At 38.4% G+C, this 20,744-nt stretch overlaps 1 protein-coding gene across 1 annotated transcript; it reads left to right on the top strand.

Moving 5' to 3' along the window:
* Positions 1–316: 316 nt before the first annotated feature.
* Positions 317–12,675, top strand: LOC147893526 (uncharacterized). Its single transcript, XM_087386306.1, has 11 exons — positions 317–596; positions 1,093–2,002; positions 2,160–2,242; positions 2,458–2,466; positions 2,616–2,704; positions 2,865–2,938; positions 3,026–3,076; positions 10,682–10,758; positions 11,452–12,251; positions 12,348–12,472; positions 12,636–12,675. Exons 1-11 carry the CDS (start codon positions 317–319, stop codon positions 12,673–12,675), a joined length of 2,538 nt encoding a protein of 845 aa, XP_087242432.1.
* Positions 12,676–20,744: the final 8,069 nt, after the last annotated feature.

Raw genomic sequence — 20,744 nt, 5'->3', positions numbered from 1 at the left:
CGTCGGGGCGACCCTAAAACCTATTGCTTATTAGCCTTCCCCTTCCCTCCATACTTCAGTTCCGACTTGAACAAAAACGAGCTGCTGCTTCGCTGTTGGGTTCAGCCTTCTTGCTACACTCTCTCTCTCTCCCCCCTGAATCACTACCACCTTTTCTTCCCCTCGCTTTCAGCTTAATTGCATCCCAAACCGTCTCCACTCCGCAGCCTTTCGGTTGCCCTCATTCTCCTGCACCGCTTTGCTTCCCCCCCAGGTCTGCAACGGCAACTCCCGTTCCCTCATACTTTCATCACCTCCACGTACAACATCTCGCTCCATGGGATCCGTCAATAATTGGCTTGGCTTCTCTCTGGCTGCTCCCCACCTTAACGCTGTTGATGGAGCGCAGACAAACAACGGAACTGCCATGAATATGACATCTAATCTTTCTCAGCCCGCCTTAGGTTTTAAGGGCAACAGCGATAGTAGGGCAAGGCACGACTGCTTCGAGCTGCCCTCAGACTCCCCGAGTTCCGGGTTGCATATGCCAGAGATGTCGTTGCGATCAGACGGTTCACTGTGCATCATGGAAGCACTGGGGCAAACGCAAGGTACAGGTACAAGATGCTTCTTTTCTTCTATGGAGGCTTGAGAACCTGGTGCTGGAGACATCGGCACGTAGGTGGTCAAACGGGGCCTGGTCTAACGTAATTAATGGAGGGTTCTGGCTTCCTGTTTACGGGAGGGTCAGCGCAAGGAGTTCAAATGGAGTTTCTGATTGTGTTCGAAGAAATTGCAGTGGGACTGTTTTGTGCGGTTGTGCTTGAGACGAGTGAGAGAGATTTGTGTGTGTATGAGAGAGATAGAGAGAGTCAGACAGAAAGAACGAATGAGCGCTACGATGCTTTCAGACATGAAAATTTCACTTTAGAAGAATACTTCTTCTGAAATCAAGCAGAAATAGTTTGCGGACCACCTTGTAAAGTGAGTTCGGCGCTGCAAGTTGTTACTTCAGGAGCGCTAAACGAATTCTTTCTTCCTTTTATGTAATGCCCACGTGCCTAGGAATATCAGACTTGTTCCTGTCGTCTAACAAATGTTTTTAGTCTGCAGACTGGAACGTGAAGGCCTTCGATCGTCCCAACGGCGTGGAAACTGGAGGAACGCAGCATGTGATGAGTGCAGAGCTGTCTATGCCCCAGTCGGGTGGAGATGGTGATCAACTACGAGCGACGAATTCTCAGTTTGACGGGGAGCAGATCAAAACGGAACGCGAAGGAGGCCCCAAGCTTGAAGATTTTCTGGGCACAACCTCGTTAGCAGGCCACTATTCTACCAGAGAGGTGGATCCCTCGAACTTGGGCACCATTTGTTATGCGAATGGAAGCTCTAGCCTGTTTGGCGACAGGGAGGTCTCACTGAAGAAGCTGATGTTCAGCACCTCCTCATCGACTTATAGTGAGCTTCCTGCTTCGCTACGCGCTTTTGGCATCCCAGACTCGGATCTACGCTCTAAGCCGACACAGATGCACGAACAAAATTTTGCCATGAATGGCGGTTCAGAACACACTATCCAGACGGATACACTGCGCCCTCCTTACGAACATAACCCAAATGACTACATGTTCCCTGCTGACTGTAGCTTGCAACTCAATCAGGCCTCTGTAGGCCTCACCAATGGCCCTAACATGCTTGGTCTCTCATTTATGAAATCTTGGATGCGGTCTCAGAACCAGTCGGGCAATTCTGATAAGGGGTGCACTTCTGCCTCTCCTAGCCCTTCGATCAAAGAGGGCATGCACTCGATCCCTCCTTTTCAATCGCTGACACTCGCCATCACGCCAAGCAGCTCCCTTTCTAATTCGCCGACTGCCCTTGCAACGATTCCCGCCGCCAATGGAGAGAGCTCTTCTAGCGATTCGAAGAGACCGAGTCCAGACAAAACTCTTGCAGTTGAATCAACGTCCAGAAAATCAATCGACACGTTTGGACAGCGGACGTCCATATATCGAGGGGTAACAAAGTACGGAAATACTACGCGAACTCTTTGACGCCCCGTTTCATTGCTTAGAATAGGAGCGAAACGCGGAGTCTAACCTCATGAAGGTGATTGGATAAATTTCAGTACACACAACCAGGATCACAGGCTGAAGTTTCGCCTCTTATTTTTTCTGTATCAGGCATCGTTGGACCGGCCGATATGAAGCTCATCTTTGGGACAACAGCTGCAGAAGAGAAGGTCAAACACGTAAAGGACGACAGGGTACGTTAAATATCACAAGATGGCTTCAAGAGAAAAGCTTTACTATCGTGCCGTCTCTGAAGTGCCATTATTAAGAGTTAGCCAAAGAAAAAGTGTAGCTTCAACTTAAACGAGTTTTCAGAATATTGTGCTTTAATATGGATCGAGTTAGTTTTCTAACACTCTTCCTCGCATATTTGGACGTGTCTGGTGGATGCTTCTTCCGCTCGCTACAGTGTATTTGGGTATGCTTCAAACTCATGAGTGAGGTGGTCAAAACTCTCAAACATCATCTGTTTCAAAGTAGAGCCTCTAAATGTTCAAGCGTTGGCATGAACATTTGCGTACATTTTCAAAGTGTTGATTTTTTAATTTTACGTCTCTCTATTCACAGGAGGGTATGACAAAGAGGAGAAGGCAGCAAGGGCATATGACCTTGCAGCTCTCAAATATTGGGGTCCCACGACAACGATCAACTTTCCAGTATGTCATCCTATTGTATGGAATTTTCTTTCCTTTTGAAAACCACCAAAAGAGGTGTGGTAGCAGAAAAGTTGCTTTTCCTTTAGACACTCTAAGATTAAGGTTTCTGTAAAATTTGTAAACTTGTTCATCCTTAAATCGGTTCTTTTCTTTTGTGCAGCTCAGTGACTATGAAAAAGAGCTGGAGGAAATGAAAAACATGACGAGACAGGAGTTTGTTGCATCTTTAAGAAGGTTGAGTTGTAAAGTGATAATGAGTTATAGAGTTTTTCGCATCATATAATAATTCGGCTAAAGATCTTTATTTGTGTTCTTTTTCAGAAAAAGCAGTGGATTTTCTAGAGGTGCATCCATCTACCGTGGAGTAACAAGGTTAGCTACAGCATATTTCTAACCGCATCCTCAGATAGACTTTAGTAGAGATTTCGCTATGCGTTAGTGCATTGTACTAGCAAAAGTATGCTCATCTGAATACCCAACTGTAAACATGCATTTTTTGTTACCAGCCGCAAATGCTCGTGAAAATAATAGCAGCTAATTGCTTTGTCTCTTTAGTCATATTTCTTTGACACGTGACACGTGAATTGCTCGTGACACGTGAATGAAGAAACACATGCGTATTACTACATTGACGATACTTTGCCATTGGCATCAATATACTCGCCTTGATAAACATGACATCTCCTCCTTATTAGCGATCATTTCGTGTCTTGGAAAGATCCTACATAATGTACACCTTCATTAAACATATCACGTGACCCAAAGTAATGTATCAATACAACCTCCTCATTGGTTTGCCTCCACCAAAACCTCCTCCTAATCATGTATCAAGTATTTCAAACTCCTTGTGTGTTTCCCTCATTAGAAATCCCCTCACATGACAAATAAACTGAAATAATCATAGGTGAAGTATACTACTTGACCACAAGTAGTTGATTGCCATCTAGCATTTAGAACCAATCCAATGCCTTGGATATGCATTATCATAAGTTGAGGAGGTTTTTCTACAGAGATGATTTTGCATATTGAATAGGAAGTGTGGGCCTAGATGTTACAATCGGGTGCTTAGCAAATCATTTTTGAAGTCCACAATTACCAAACAAAACATCGCCAAATGACTACCAATGATAGTTTTGACTAATACCCAAAATCTAGTGCCTAAATCTAGAAAAGCTAAGGCATATCAATCGATTGCCTTATAAGAAAAAGGTACATGTGAACTTTGAAATTGGATGATTTGGTAGTCTGTCTTGAACTTAGTATAGGCATTAAGACAAGTTTAACATCTCAAGTATCATTTTCTTAGACCATTTAAAGAATTGGTTCCAAAGAGAAACTAAAGAAGCTACTAATGCAGCTATATAAGTATTGCATGCAAGTACAAGGTGGATTAACAATGTCAAAATCACCAATGTCAAAATCACAATGGCAAGTTTGTCATATAAGGGCATGTGAAGGGGCTATATTTTTCTACTACTTGCTGCATGATTGTAGGCCAATTGGCAATCTAACTGAACCAAACAAATCATGGGTAGGGTGTCTCCTTACTTATGTTGTGATGACATGCCTACGGCTATGTACAAGAGTGTTTATGAAGAGATCTCTCTATAGAGAGCAATTGTTACCACAAATAGTGGTTTGTTGAATCTTGGGAGCATGCAAGAGTTTGAGATGATATAAGATTGAAATTTTATTTGCAATCCGTTAGGAGCTATGCTATTTAGATCTCAGTAAATAGAAATGATTTCAAGCTGATCATTAGCTTTGATTTGTCTAGGTTTTTGATTTCATCTTACAAATATGCAAGGAATGTTCAATATTAAGAATGATTACTTTTGGTAAGATCATCATAGCATATTGCTTTGACACTATGTACATATCATGATGATTTCAAAGGTAGTTCACCAGCTATACTTGGCACCTACTATGCTATAAGGTGGAAAGGTAAAATAAAACTTTCCACTATATTTCCCCCACAGATTTCTTTACTACGTTTAGATAAAATATGGATTTCTCAGTCTCATTCAGCCTATTGGTAGCTGTACTATGGTCTCTATATGAGTGTGGGGAAATATTATTTCACACTATTGAAACGAGAAATTTGATCATAAAAGAGTGTATAGTGTAGAGTTGAAAGAGTAGGAGTAATCATAAGGTTTCAATTATTATTGAATTGCTTTCAAATTTAAATAAATATTTCTTGGTGTAATAGAATACCAAGATGAGACATTTGCATGATCCAATACAACATTTTTGTTTGCATGATGGAGATCAATCATTCTCATCTATCATTTCTTTTAAAGGAAACATTTCGCTAGCAAATATGTTTAGTTTTAAGTCACTTTGTTTTATCTTAACATATAGAATGCCATAATGTGCCATTTTTGATAGCCAATAGCACGTTTCTACCTAAGTAAGAGAGGTCCATCAAGATCCTCTATCATCTAGTTTGAAGGAAAATGTGGACAGTGGCTAGCACATCACTATGTTTTACCTTGACATCAAGCTATATCTAAATGGCTTTGATTTCTTTAAGGGGATGGCTTAATTTAATGTTTATGACAAGAATTCTTGCATTCGTGCAATGAGGAGAAGCTTTCATTGCTTTTATTTATCTATTCATTAGGAATAGTTGTATCTTTGCTAAGACCCCCCCTCATTCTTAAGAAAAAGAAGCCTTGTAGTAGTTTCTATATCAAAAAATCATGTCCTAATTACAACCTCTCTAAACAAGATAAGCCCTCTTTGAATGATAGTCTTATTCCTTTGTGAGACTTAGGTTAGTCTCCATATCAAGGTTCATCTCATAAAAATAGTTCCATTTTTAGAGAAAACAAAGCCGAAAGCTCATCATCATATATCGATTGCACTAAAAAGGTGTGTTTATATAGATGTGAAAGTATTTTTAATTTGGAGGTCAAAGCCACCTCAACTTAAGTACATAGAACCTTTGTCACAAGTATGATGCATGAACACATCTTCAATAGAAGAAATTTGGATTACATTATAATAAAATAATATCAATTTCATATATTATAATGTTTTTAAGGTTCTTCCATCCAATCTCTTACCATACATTTTATGTTATTCATACTACTTTGAAATGATTTACGTGAGTTAAAAGTAAGAGTCCAAGTCCAAGCTTGCCACATCTATCTTGGAAACAAATAACATGGGTGATAGAGTTGTTATTTCTCAGTGTTCTTAAAAACATAAGATTTGTAAAGTAATCTCATCATGGAAAGAAGCTTCTTTTCTACAAGGGACGTGTAGAAGTAATTCAAGACAATCATTCAAAACATGAATAATTTAAATGTACAAGTCCGCAGATTTTCTAAAAAATCTCTTTAGCTTATGATCATGAATTTATATCGGGGATTTAGGATCTATGACTTCATAGAGTTAGAAATTTATTATAGTTTCTCATAGTACTTGCATTCAAGCTCTTCTCACACCACAAATTGGCTTCTTATATTTCTTATTTATTTTTGTCTCATTTTGAACGTGTAATTTCCTTTAGTAGGCTCACTAAAGTATATGTAAGATAGCATATGCCTTCAATACATACTCTCTTGTGGAGTTACAATATATGATACATAAGGGGTATTGGAATCTCATTTTGTTAAGCACACTTGATATAGGGTGTTGTTATGAGGTTATTACATAGTGAACCCCTTGACAACTCCCTTTCTTAGTTTCATGATTAGAATCAAGAGATGCTCAAGGGAAAAACATGATTAGTCTCACGTGGGGGAGGGAGAGAGCTTTAATTAAGTAATAGGGGAGGGAGTAGTGGCATTAAAGACGGAGAGACCTTTGAGATTGGAGAGGGGGGGACCACTTATGAAGGGCATTAAATAGGAAAGGACATCTCAAAGGGGGAAGGGGGATGAGGTAGGATTTAGCATATAATATTACTTAATAGCCTAGTGGTAGGGCTCATGCTAAGGTTTTGGGTTCGAATTTTGGTTTTGGGTTCTTGAATATTTCGGTAAGCCCCCCTTGGACATAGTCTTTGAATAAAATAAGTTAAGCTATGGAGAGACATAGGTTACTTAATGCATGAATAAATTAAGCCATAGAGAAACATAGGTTAATTAGAGTAAATTAAGCCATTGATTACATAGCTTAATTAGGCCTCCATGAACCAAAATAATTAATTTATTCAATTTGGTAGGAGAGTTGAATACATAGATTAAATCTTTCAAACAAACATATGAGAAATATAAAACAAACCATTTTCATTAGACAACGATCAAGGAAAAACAAAGACATTAGCTTAAAGAGTAGTGCTAATATAAGTAAGACTAGAATTAAAAGATAAAACTTTGGTAAAGTGAGTAGTCCTTTGTTTGCTCACAAATGCCTAATAAGATAGGTCTTGTGAAGCTTTCTAAGTGCACCTCCATTAGCAATGGTTCCTCTTTTAATATTAGTAAATGTTCCTTGCATTTTTTCACTTTATTTTGTCCACCTCTCCCATCCCAAAAATTTATTTCTTGACAAGATGCTAGGGTGATTGGATTGCAATACAAACTGAAAGTGTAGATTTAAAAGGATATCATGGTCTAAGAAAATCTCTAACAAGATTTAATACCTTCCAATATGAGATAGTATGATAATGGTTTTCTACCAAGAATAGCCAATCACTTTAATATTAGAGATAACTAAGAAAAATTCTTGCAAGTTGTTACCATGTCCTTTATGTGGAGTTGGAAGGAGAAATGATGTGCATCTTTCATAGGCTTTCAGTATAGTTAGAACATTACAAGATCATTGGTGGTAGAGTCTAGTAGGATAACTTTATAAGGATTATCAAGTGGAAACATTGTGGGCATAGATGAGGTTCAACCTAGGCAAAAATATTTACAATTCCACATGAATATAAGTAGATGTCCCATATATAACAATTAGACAAACATGCTTTCTCTACCTGTGCATGCTGACTAGATGTTGCGAAGTTAGAATCCACACTTGTGGGTTGCCAGCATCAATCAAGACTCCAACCTTAGAAACTACAATAGTTGTGGGTCTATGTCAACAATCATCTTTAACTGCGCGAGGCCCTTGACATACTAGAAATGCCCAAGAAGTAGTGCATTAGGAGAGGTAATATGAAGTTTGGACGAAACATTTATTTTTCGATAGCCTTCTACCAAGGCGCATAATTACAATTCCTTACGATTAACTCGGGGGGGGGGGGGTGGAGTCACTATGTATAAATCCTCTATATCATGTGTTCAAGGCCTATTTGTAAAATCCCTTATCTATAGATTTTTCATTGAGAAAATGTACTCTTTTTCTATATAAATCTGTATATTTTTTCCAAAATCATCTTAAATACTCCCTTACGTATGTTATAATTTATGAAATTTAGAAATTAAAAATATCCTTCTATCGAACTCACTTGACAGGTTTACATATGATGAGTGATCCCCCCAAGAGGATGAATAGCTATTTCAGTGATAACACTTTGTAGGGATGATGGTTTGAGTGTTAGCTGGTTGCTTAAAATTGGATTTCTTGCCATAAGCTTACAGAAAATAATAAAAATATAAAAAATCCACGAAAACTAATTTTTTATTCTAGAGAATTAGTGCTATCGCCATGGGTAGCTTCGTGGAATCTGCCCTCATTGTAATTATAACATGGAGAGGTACCTACTTGGGTTGCTAGCTTTTGCCATGATTGGCTCTTGGCTAATTCTTGTCATTGTGAAGGGGTAAGATAAGGCATCTTCCTGCAAACCTTAAAGCATTAAGCTGAAATGAAATGGCTGCAATGCTTGGGGTCAAGGGCTCCCTTGTACCAATCATAGTATTGGCCCACTTTTAGGCACTGCGGTTGGTCCACACTCTTTTCAAGCTCATATATGGATGTTCACCACTCGCTAAGGTGCGAATGGCTAATAGATTTTGACATCATTTTTCTAATATGGGCATGATGATTGATTGGTTCATCAGTGATGTGTTTAGGAGGAGAGCTCAATGGAAAAAAGAGGATTACAATATATTAATTCTCATCATAGGCAGGGAAAAACTAGGAAAATATTTCCACCTTACAGCAATGAAAGCAAGATAAGGTGAGAGAAAACATACTAGACGGCGGTATTGAACGTAGTACGTTATGTTCATTGCATAGGACTACCGAAGAACCTAAATGGCGGAGCATGGTGGATGATTAGATAATAAGTAGATCCAAAGTAATAAGCATGTTCTAAGAGCTGCAAACGACGTTCCTGGTCTTCATTGCCTTGACAGCCAAATGGATGTAAATGATTTTTTGGCTTCAGGTTCCTTTATTGCAAGATTTCTTCGATTTCTTGTTTCAGCCTCAATAATTGTATTTAGTAGTAAGTTCAGAAGTAACTTCACAATGCGAGAGATAATCTACTGATTGCTGTCGATGTTTTGCATATGATGGCTATTGGTTGTATTTCAAAAACTAGACAACTCATCAACATCTTCAACCCGATAACGATAAACAAACTTCTCTGTCAGTCATAATAGTCTCTTCAAGAACTCTTGATTTTGTTTTCTCACACATTTAAAAGGGATGGAAAATGCTAGGGTGACATGCACTTACGTTCAATTGTCATCACAGCAAGAACACCTAATCAATACTGCAAATGTTTAATATAATATGCGGATAGATAATCCTGGTTTGTTCAACCGTACTGTTGTGGGTCCCAAATCATCTCGAAGCCCTCATCTTATGTCACAATTTCCGACACGATAATGAGTGTCCATTATCTAAAAGCCTTCATGTTACAAACTCCCACTTTAGAAGTCCTTACTCGCAATACATCACCTGAATACGTAGCTACATAAGGACACCTTAGTTAAAGGGCATCATGAATGCTGTTCACAAGGTTGCACAGATTTTCCGTTCAAATTTTTTGGAAAACTGGAGCAGTGTTTCGTTGTGGCGATGTCATGTTTGGAGGAAATAATGGATATTGAAATTTGTATAAATTGTGGCATATGGTTCTTGACATATTTGTTAGCTTGCATTGAAATGTCATTCAGAAATATTATGAGAATCAAATCTAAGATGTTGAGGTTTGTTACGGAGTTAGAGCCTCTGTCTAAAGGTCCGACATGAGAGTTGAAAAATATAATATCATTCTACAACATTAAAAGAATAAAAATTATTGATCAATCCTGATTGACAAGAAACTTCGTGAGAGAATCATGTTTAAGCTCATTGACTCTTCAAGAGATCAGGGAAGAAGGTGAATGTTGAATTTAGCTTGTAGTTCTGGCTATTACCATTGTTATCAAAGAATTGCTACCTAATACTTTCTCTTTTTTCAACTTATAAATTTTGACCCGCTTGTGGACTGCTGCCAGTTTGCTTGGGAAAGTACAATCTCACCTGAATCAGAGATGTGAGAATCCTTACAAAGCGTACTGTGATGATATGCCAATGAGTAGAGCAGTTTTGCCTGTCTATCTGCTGTAAACCACTTCTTCTATTCTTAGTAGTTTTTTTCTTTTAATCAAATGGATAGTAGCGATGCATGAATTTGGGAAAGAAGGCAACTAGTTTGACTTCCACCACCCACAGTAGTTGTGAACATCACTAGTTCATGTCGTGTGCTAAGGTAAAATTAGTGAATCTAGGTACATTAAAAGGTAGGCCCCCCAAAAATATTCGCAAATATGGTACTTTACCCTCATTTTTTATGGAGGCTGCGAATCTTTGACTGCACTCCAATATAAACATATTAGGAGAGACCAAATATTATACAGCCTATTTGCCAGCAAAACTTCTATCTTCTCAGCACTGCACTAAATGGAATTAATAAACTAGTGGTTCCTTTACCACGTTGCGTTAGCCACATGCTTAGTTAGGAACCAAATCATGAGAATTTATGAGATGAATTTGAATTAGTGTTTCAGTGATTTGAATCTGGCTGGGAAACTTTGCTTTGACGTCCTTTTTTTTCGATATGTCATCTCTCTGGAATCACAGGCATCACCAGCATGGACGTTGGCAGGCCCGTATTGGAAGAGTTGCTGGAAACAAAGACTTGTATCTCGGGACATTCAGTAAGATTCCTCTAAACACAACCGAGAATTTAGCTTGCTGTAGCCTATCTGATGTTTCGTCCATTCTGCGAATCGAGCGTAAATTGTCTTACTCATCCACTAATCATGTGCCAATGGATGGAAGGGACGGAAGGCGGAAGCTAATGGCCTGATGTACTTCATTTTCTTTTTAAAGCTGACCAGTACATAAACCTACAAATTAGAATTTGCGTAGAAGTATTGCAGATTGATTATGAAACCTCTAAAAAGTGACTTCTAAGTAAAACAATTAGAATTTCTGGCAATCTAATCGGCTTTATACGCACATATATTCATTGCCTACTGTTGAGTGTTTCTGTTCTGCAAGTTTATTGTTTCAATCCGTTCCCACCCTTTTGATATTGTCTGCATCTGTAGCGGCTATCCTGTGAGGGTTATAGTCCTTCCAAGGCACATACGTTTCGCTTGGACCTTTGCTATACAAATGTCGTAGAAAACTTTTTACCGAGATTATCTGCAGCCTGACCATGTATACGATCAAGCTTTGAGAAACTGCTTTGCAGAAGTTCTGAATGTGCTGAATAGAATATCACCTCAGTTCGCCTTCAGAATGAATTGGACATGACACAAAGGCATTTTTGTGAATTTAGTTGAATTCACCGTGCTGACAAATAATGGTTGGTTGATATCTGATGGATTGATGATGGCCTTCAGGTACACAGGAAGAGGCTGCTGAGGCTTATGATATTGCTGCAATAAAGTTTCGGGGGGTGAATGCGGTGACAAATTTTGACATGAGCAGGTACGATATAGCAAAGATCTGCTCGAGCAATACTCTCCCTATCAACGCTCTTGCAAAACGTATAAAGGATGAAATTAGCGATCCGAGTCTGGATGGCTGCCGGACTGACGCGCCGGAGAGTATGAGCTTGCAAACCGAAGTCACTAGTTACAGTAGCGCGTTTGCCAGGACAGCACAAGAGTGGCAGCTTCTCGAGTACCAGTCACAGCACCAAGGACACCATGCCTTTCAGCACCGACTGTGGGGTAAAGAAGATGAGGAGAAGGATTATACGGGTGGTGCTTTACAATCACATCAACATAAGATTTTTCAGCCCATAATGCAGACGGCGGGACCATGTACCAATCTACAAGTCCACAACTTGATGAGTTTGGACGGTGCAGCGGTTGATGGAAATGGGACATCTGCGGGGATCTATGGAAACATGACGAGCAACAGCTTCGCGCTGCCTCATTCCGGTGGCTCGTCATCATGCATAAATGTGTCCGAGAACCCCAGAATTTCAATGGCTGGCATGCAGGCTGCGCCCTCTGCAAAGAGCTCTGGCTACGATCAGCTCTTGCCTGGGGACAGCTTTACCCGGAGCTTGATCTACTTGCAACACCAGGCAGCAACAGCTCCAGCTAGCCTTGTCAAGTCGAACTACAGTAGCGATGCGTTTGGCAATTGGATGTCTCCGGCTTCCACTTTTCCAGCGAGGTCGAACTTGACAGTCTGCGCCCAAGCACCGATTTTTGCTGCTTGGAATGACAGCTGAAAGGTGATATAAAAGATGGTTTAACTTCGTTGAATGGGACGAAGACTGCAGGTGAAGAGAATTCAGCTGTGTGAGCATGTTGAGTCTCGGCAATTGGCGGATGAAATTGATGGAGACAAGGTGAATATCCTTCGAAACCAGGGGAAGGACTTTCCCATTTTGCGTCTCGTACGAAGGTGAGGGGGTGAAGCTACTGGGTTCTAGCTGGAGCTGACAATAATGTTGTGCATGGTTGATAAGCAAGGTCAAACAGCCAATTACAAAGTTTCCAGACTGACGTGAACGGCCATAATTCAAAGTGGGCACGATTAAACCCTGAGGTTATTGGATTTAGTTCAGAGTTCAGTTGCTTCCACGGCCAGATGTAGAGTTCAAGTAGCGTTATATTATTGCCATTTTTTCATGTATGGAACACCACCTCGTCCATTGTTTCATGTAAAGTTTTGGAGGCAATGGCCAAAACTATTTATTTTGCGCACCATTACATTAATACTACGGCGGCTTTATCCACGCTTTATCTTTGGATGTCTTGAGCTTCGTTGTTGCTTGTCCTTTGAATTTTGCTACTTAGTACTTTGCGAAGAGCTGCCGATTGCGGCGTGTGTTATTACGAATGTCACACTGGAATAACGCCTGCATTTTCTATAGACTCGTCTCTTCAGTTTGCTCATCTTTAAGTGCTTCATCTTTGAATGTCTCGCTTCGTCGTTGCTTGTCCTTGCAATTTTGTTACTTTGCGTAGGTGACTGCCGTTGGTGGCGTTGTCATTACGAATGTCACACTAATAACGCGTTGCATTTTCTATAGATTCGTCCTTCAGGTTGCTAACTATAATTGTAAGCCTCTCCACCATTTTGACTTTATATTGAACCTCACAATAAACCCACTTCAAGGTCAGTGGTTCGCCGTCTTCTGCTGAATTCAAATCGGCCCGTCCGATTGCTATTTTCTATCAACTTCAAAATTTCCGAGGCTCTTGAATGGGAAACAGTTGAGATCTGCCAACCTGTTTCACGTGCTCCCCGCCGCGTCCATGACACTCGGTTTTCCCCCTCGTCATGGCACTCACAGCTAGTACGGGTAAGATTTACTCTATTAAAGCAAATGTCTAGCTCTCTTTCGCAAGGTTGAAGATAGCTTCAAACGGTTGTTAAGTGAACTCCTTTTAATTATTTTTCCTCCTTTTTGGTTTAATCTTAGATTATTTCTTAGAGCTAGAGTTGTAGGATACTATAGAGGATAGCAAGGTTTCATTGTTTCCTATAGAATGTGATGTATTCGTTTCTTCCTCTCAGAGCAAAATTGTCAGCTTTTTGAAATGTTTGCTTGGGAAGTTTTACTCTATCAGATTATCCTTTGGTTATTTTTTGTGGGAAGAAAGCTTTGATTTAGGGTGGTAGATTCCATCGAATGTGCAAGCCTTTGGAATTAGTTGAGTTTGCATGGCTGTTTTTGTCATTATCTTTGGGGACACTTTTCCCTCTCCACTAGCTTAGATATGGCAATTTGTAAGGTCTCAAGTGGTGTTTTTATATGGTCTTACACAAATTTAATTTATTTGAGTTTAGGAAGCTAACAATGAGTTGAAGGTAGTTTTGACTATGATTAGGAAAGGTTTCTGGAGTTATGTATATACACTAGATGGTAAAAATCTAGCACGGTGGCATCTCTTAGCATGATTAGTGAGGCCTAGGTCCATCAATCCTAGGTGTTTATCGTTTATAGGGCTATGAGTACCCCATTTTTGAAATAGGGGGAAAATAAAGAAAACTAACCCCATATATTAAGTCAAAAACTAATCTAAGGCCGTAGTCTCTCTTACCTATAGGCTCACATTTCCCATACTCTCCCCTCTCTTCTTTTAACATGTTATTGAATCACATGCCTTCATGGTTGCATTCTTGGTCTCTAAAAGAAACTATAGAGGGTTTGTGACTTTATTAAATCAACACATTGCCAAATCTTGCTTTTGCTTTCCCTCTTCAAATTGTCTGCCATAAATAGAGGTTTCTTACCACATGTCAATTTCACGTTGATTTCTCTCTAATTTTGTATGATTTTATTTTATAATAACATGAAAGAATAAATGGTTTAATTATGAGCCTGAAAAATGTTATAACTTTTTGTGGTATTCTTAGGATTCTACCATGAAACTCTAAAGCCGTGCATGACATAGCACACAACAAAGTTGCTCAAGGATGTAGCTAAAGTAACTAAATGGATACAAGATCATGCCTACTTATAATGAATGATTTGGAAGTCGTTATAAATAACATCATCATTCAAGCTCATCACCACTAACCTCCAAGATTGGTTTAAGCATTGAGTGTTAAGCCTGAAGTCCCAGGTCAATGCATTGAGCTCAAGGTATTCCGTTGTTATGGTTACCATTGGGGAGTCCTTGGGGCAACCACTATATGTAAGCTCTAAATATCACGTGCTTTCCACCGCTATTTTTGAAATCCCTTGTTTGTACATATTGTATGATTAAAAGATACTTTTCTATACAAATCTCTAACTTTTTTTCAGAATATTATTTTAAGATACCCTCTATAAATATATTTTTTATAAAAAACATGAATTAAAAAATCCACTTTGTTGAACCCACATGATAGCCATATTTTTTCTTTATGAACCCCTTGAGTGGGATCCCAATAGGAAGAGGTGAAAGATACCCTTTTATGCTCACACAACAGAGGTCATTTTACTGTGGTGAGCCTAAACTCATTAATGTGCTGCATGGGTAGGATTGGAAAAAGCTATACACATGATTGTCACATTGATCTCTCTTAAACCGGAATTATGGATACTGCTACCATTTCATGTGCCCCTCTAATTGATAGGACTGTGATGATGATGATTTACATAACTTGATAGCTATTTGAATGCCTACTAGGATTTCGATCTCGTATTTTCGTGACAATTTGAGCAGAATGAGTAAAATGTAAACTAAACTTTCACCTTATATTAGCCATTGTTCTTTAACTTCATTTGCTTTTGTTGAGATTAATCCTATCAATTGTCAATGACACTTTTAGAATACGTAAATCGTCTAGAACATCCTTAATGAGTATTATTACGAGGTAACTTACAAAATATCTAAACACTCTCATGACTAAAAACTCATGATGTATTTACTTGTGTTTATAAAATTTGTGTGGCTCAAGGTTCAACTAGATCAAAATGAGCAAATGAGAGATAAATTGATCTTGTATACACCAACTTTTGAAAGGTTATTTTTTGCCTTGAAATATCAATCATGTTACTTTTTCTCATCTCTAACAAGATCAAGGGAAATAGAATTTAAGTTTTTTCTATGTAGCACAACCAATTAATAGATAGCCGAGATCTCCAAGCTACTTGGATCCAAACGATCTGGATAAAAGACCACCTATGTTGAAGATACAAATTAGGTGCTAGTAATTATATTCATTTATGCTCAAGTATTAAAAAAATATATATATGAACATCTACCAACATTTGTTTGAAAATGAAGATATTAGATTTTAATCAATTTGTTAGTGTTTACCTATTCACAATGCTCTGGAAGAACAAAGGTATCACTTTCATCGGTTCAGGTTCTGGTGGAGTCAATAGCAAAGAAACCACAATTGTCTCTCCAGACTGTAGCATTGGGACCATTGTAGATAGTTGTAAACCATTTGTTATCAATAATGAAAATAGTAAATCGTATAAAATCAACTTTAAGATATCACGTATGGTCCCACAATAATCTAACTGCGAAGAAGATTGGTATTAGAAGCACTTGCTCAGCTATCTTGTATGGTCTCATGGCTCCACAATCATATGTGACTCTCCTTGAATCGATGAGTTTCATACAAAAATGCCTTCCATGTGACCACAATGCATTGTACTTTTTGTACTACAAAAGAACATGATTAAAACAATGAGGATGCAGTTTGTAGTGATTGTGATCATAAATACCCAAATTAAGTAGAAAAGTTAAAAACTTACATGTGGCATACATCCGACTGCAAGCTCTCACACTCGATCGGTTATGTCCTCTCCATCATGTTCAACTTCACGAAGAGCTTCTTGTAGCCAATCACGAGACATGTGTATGGGGAGGAGAGCAAGGGACGATTAATATGGCACCCTCCGCCTATACATGACTCTAAATCTTGCCCTCTCATTTATTCTTTTTGCTATGGCCTCTTCATATCTCTCCACCCATCTTTGCATCTCGAGACTATTGAGGACAAAACTTATTGAATTCCTCTCTTTTCTCTTCTTACATATTTCTTTCAACCCCTTTACCTTCGGGAACCTTTGCAATGACACGATCATTGTACTTGATGTTCCAAGCATGTGGCATATCGGAATCCATGGATGGAAGAAACTCTATGATGTATGCTAATGACTTTTGCACAAGCCATCCCTCTGCCATGCTTGCTTCGGGTCTAGCTCTTTGCCTTACAAATCCCTTCAAGGTTTTCATAAACTGTACAAGGAAAAACATCCAACGACTATGAACGGTTCCTGAAATGGTGACCTCATCAATTACGTGTACAAGCAAGTGCACATGATTTGTCATAATGCTTGAGGGAAAGTGCTTCTCAAGTAGGCACACAGCTTCAATGGAGTCCATCTTAGCCCTCTCAATGCTATATACAGAGATCTCTTTTTATGAGATCCACCTATTCCACATGCACTTGTAAGATTCAATATTTTATACCCATCATTTGAAATTGTATGAAATATAATGAAGGTGATATGATAGTAAGCATACCTGACAATCCCATTGATCTTGTAGATAGCGATCATAACATCTTCTCATAAGCATCCTCTCACAATAATTGGGAGGATAAACTACCCAAGCAACAAAGGAGCTATAACAATGTGTCACAATCATATAAGTTAATTACACAAAACCATCAAAATCTTAGTTCTACTCTTCTTTTAGGCTAACATGTAAGACCTTGTGCCAATCATGAGACTTGAGGCCACTAAGCTTATTGTCCCTTGTAAACACTCCCCTTAGGCAACACATGTGTCCCGTGGGTGTCCAAAAAGATGCAATATCTGCCTTGACCCTTGCCTCCTCTACCTTGGAAAGAATCCATGGTGCCTATGGGAGAACAATTCTTGGAGGATGCTCTTGGGTTCCTGAACCACCCTCCTGAGTTGTAGAACCACGCTCTTGAGTTCTATGCACATGCTCTTGGGGCCACAAGTGAGGCATTCTACCCACCATCTTGTGCAAGTCTTCTCGCACTCCCCTTGTGTCTTTGTCACCAACCAAATGTGCCCAAATAGAAGCCCCTACACTCTTGAAGATATGCATGGGATCCAAGAGGTGATTGATTTTGTAACATGCCTCAATATGGAAGCTTATGAAAGATAGACAGCTGGTCCATACCAGAAGGAGGCTCCTCACTATTAGCTCTCCAATCCCCTCCACCTGCACACATCTGCAACCATCCCCCCAAGTCAAGTAAAACACCCAAACACCTAAATCCCCCAAATTCCCTCAAACACCCTAATCCCGTCTCTTTCCCCAAACACCCTGGGGCCTATATCCCCCCTAAATCCCTTCAAACACCCACTCACCCCCTAAATTCACCCAAGCCCCCCCCAAAAACCCTAAACCCTAAATCTCCAGAAACCTTATATCATTGGTATGGGCATGGGTACTGAGACGACCATATCGACGTCTGTATTGACGCTCTATTTTTATATACCGGTCATCGGTTTACCATCATATGGGAGTTGATTGCAACTCCTCATGATGGCCTCTGACTCTTCACATGGCATGTACATGCTCAGTTGAGTCTCTCTATATTGCATCAATCATATCTAACTTCAAGTAAGCTACCGTCGCGTGTGTCTTCAAGGATGTGCTTTCTCTCTCATCTAACTTCAAGCATGATCTTCCTATCTCTCTAAATCCATAGAATGTCACCAATGCCTTTGTGACTACATGGCTACATCGGGTGCCAATACCCATAGGTCTAGAGCACGAAAAAATTCATTTGTTCACTGTTGAAAGACCATCTATGTTATATTACAAAACCTCCCCATAATTTTGAATGTTCACCTCGACAAAACAATAATTAGATTGAATTTGTATCATACATTGTGTGCATGAACATGTAAATCTTCTCATCATGAAGAAACTCTCATCTCTTTAGCACTACCCTTCATCCAACAGCGATGCAATTCTTCTATCGTTTTGCACACAAAACACCACTATCCATTAAATCACGTTGGCATTTGAAAAATAGACCAAACACTACAAGACCACCATAAATTCTCTATTCCCTAAGTGTACTGCAGTGAATCCATGAGCACACTCCTGACATATAAAATTTTTTAAAGGCCGACCTTGGATTTTGAGCGCTCCCCCTTGCTTTGTACTTGTTTGAATTTGTTACTAAATTTTAGGTCATTTGAAATCTTGTAGGAGAGTATTGTAATGATTTATGCTTTTTCTTTAGACAATAGGGGGAATTTGGGTTCTCAAGAGGCCCCCAAATTAGTGTTTCCTAATATTTTGGCACTACGTATATGGAGGGGTTTGAGGGGGATTGATGGGATTACTCTTTTGCGTGGGTCAATGCCATGTTGAGGTGGCATACAAAAGGGGCTATCCAAACTATGTCCCGTCCCCCTTAACCCATGCTTGACCCACTCCCCCTTTTTCTTTCCTAGCTCAACCCCATCCTCTCTTTTAATGCCCAGTGGGCCTCTATGAATGAGATTCTCATTAGGCTACTCCTTCTTTGGCCTAATACACTTTTGTATTCTTCTCATTTGCTCCTCTTCTTTGAGTCTAGCATCTTCTCCCTCCATTTTTTGTATTTGAACTTGGATCAAGCTATAGAACCTCCTTGCATATGCTCTACTACCTATTTCTTCTCCTATACTACAAGCTATTGCATTTACACATATACATATGCATATGCATATACATATACATATACATATACATATACATATACATATACACACACATATATATATATATATGTATGTATGTATGTATATATATATATGTATGTATCTATATATATGTATGTATACATATATATATATGTGTATATATATATGTATGTATATATATATATATATATGTATGTATATATGTATATTTATATATATATATATACATGTATATATATACATACATATATATATATATACACATACATACATATATATATATATATGTATATATATACATGTATACATGTATATATATACATATATATATATGTATGTATGTCTATATATATATATGTATGTATATATATACATGTATATATATATATATATATATATATATATATGTATGTATGTATGTATGTATGTATGTATGTATGTATGTATATATATACATGTATATATATATATATATGTATACATGTATATATATACATGTGTATATATATATATATATATATGTATACATGTATATATATACATGTGTATATATATATATATATATATGTATGTATGTATATATATACATGTATATATATATATATATATGTATGTATGTATGTATATATATATATATATGTATGTATGTATATGTGTGTGTGTGTGTGTGTGTGTGTGTGTGTGTGTGTGTGTGTGTGTGTGTGTGTGTGTGTGTGTATGGTATATACATGTATGTATATATATATACATGTATATATCGAGGAGCTTGCTCGAAGCTTGAGAGTACTTGTGGATAATATGTTGATCGGGCGTGTGACCTTCAGTATTATTTTGTAGACAAGTTGCTTGAGAATGACTTGATTCATTCACATATCCTCATGCATCATCGTTTGATTACTGATTTATATGGTGTATGGATTGGAAGTGTTGAAAAATTACACTCATTCATTCTTTTTTTGGCTGGCTAGTGATTATTTAATTTTAAGATCGATGTTGAGCCCTATGCAAAATTTATGTACTGAATGCTTGTGAGTTGCTTCATCACTTGTTTATTTGCATAGCTAGTTCGTTCCATGCATGATAAAGGATTATCGTAGTACAAGTTACTATTTGAGACTTAATTTGATTGATTGGGATGCCTCAATAACCTCAATAGATTGAGAGCTTGCATGGGCTCCTCATCTTGGAAAAGGTTTGACAAATATTGGGACACATATAAAATAGGCATGCAAACCTTAGTCTCCATGCATATTGGTTAGAAGCTACTATATTTCTTATGTTTTGAACACTCTAATGAGTCATTTTTTTGAATGGAATTTATTCCATTGATGGAATGTTCTAGGTGTAAGCAACCATTTCAAGTTTCACCCTTAATGTCGTCTGTCTAGGCACTGTCTAGGCACTATCTAGAGCCACTCATAGGAGGTAGTTGGATGGCTCAGGAATATAGCCTTTAAGGAAAGCATCTCTAAGAATATTTTACTAGTAGGCCAATATGGCCATATCTTGCCTATCACCTCAAAAGAAAGTCTCCCTTGATAAGAA

This window comes from Dipteris shenzhenensis, chromosome 15 (genome assembly GCF_047967505.1).
Source record: "Dipteris shenzhenensis isolate YYH24624 ecotype China chromosome 15, Dip_SZ_1.0, whole genome shotgun sequence".
In the NCBI taxonomy this organism is placed as follows: Eukaryota; Viridiplantae; Streptophyta; class Polypodiopsida; order Gleicheniales; family Dipteridaceae; genus Dipteris; species Dipteris shenzhenensis.
Note: the sequence above shows the minus strand (reverse complement) of the source record. Positions and strands in the feature narration are given on the sequence as shown.

What these genes read in the sequence shown, in the direction of transcription:
- LOC147893526 (XM_087386306.1), top strand. Translation starts at nt 317, where the DNA reads ATGGGATCCGTCAATAATTGGCTTGGCTTCTCTCTGGCTGCTCCCCAC. An exon ending in CGACAACGATCAACTTTCCA is followed by an intron (nt 2,705 to 2,864) that starts GTATGTCATCCT and finishes TCTTTTGTGCAG; the next exon opens with CTCAGTGACTATGAAAAAGA. An exon ending in CAGCGAGGTCGAACTTGACA is followed by an intron (nt 12,252 to 12,347) that starts GTCTGCGCCCAA and finishes CGAAGACTGCAG; the next exon opens with GTGAAGAGAATTCAGCTGTG.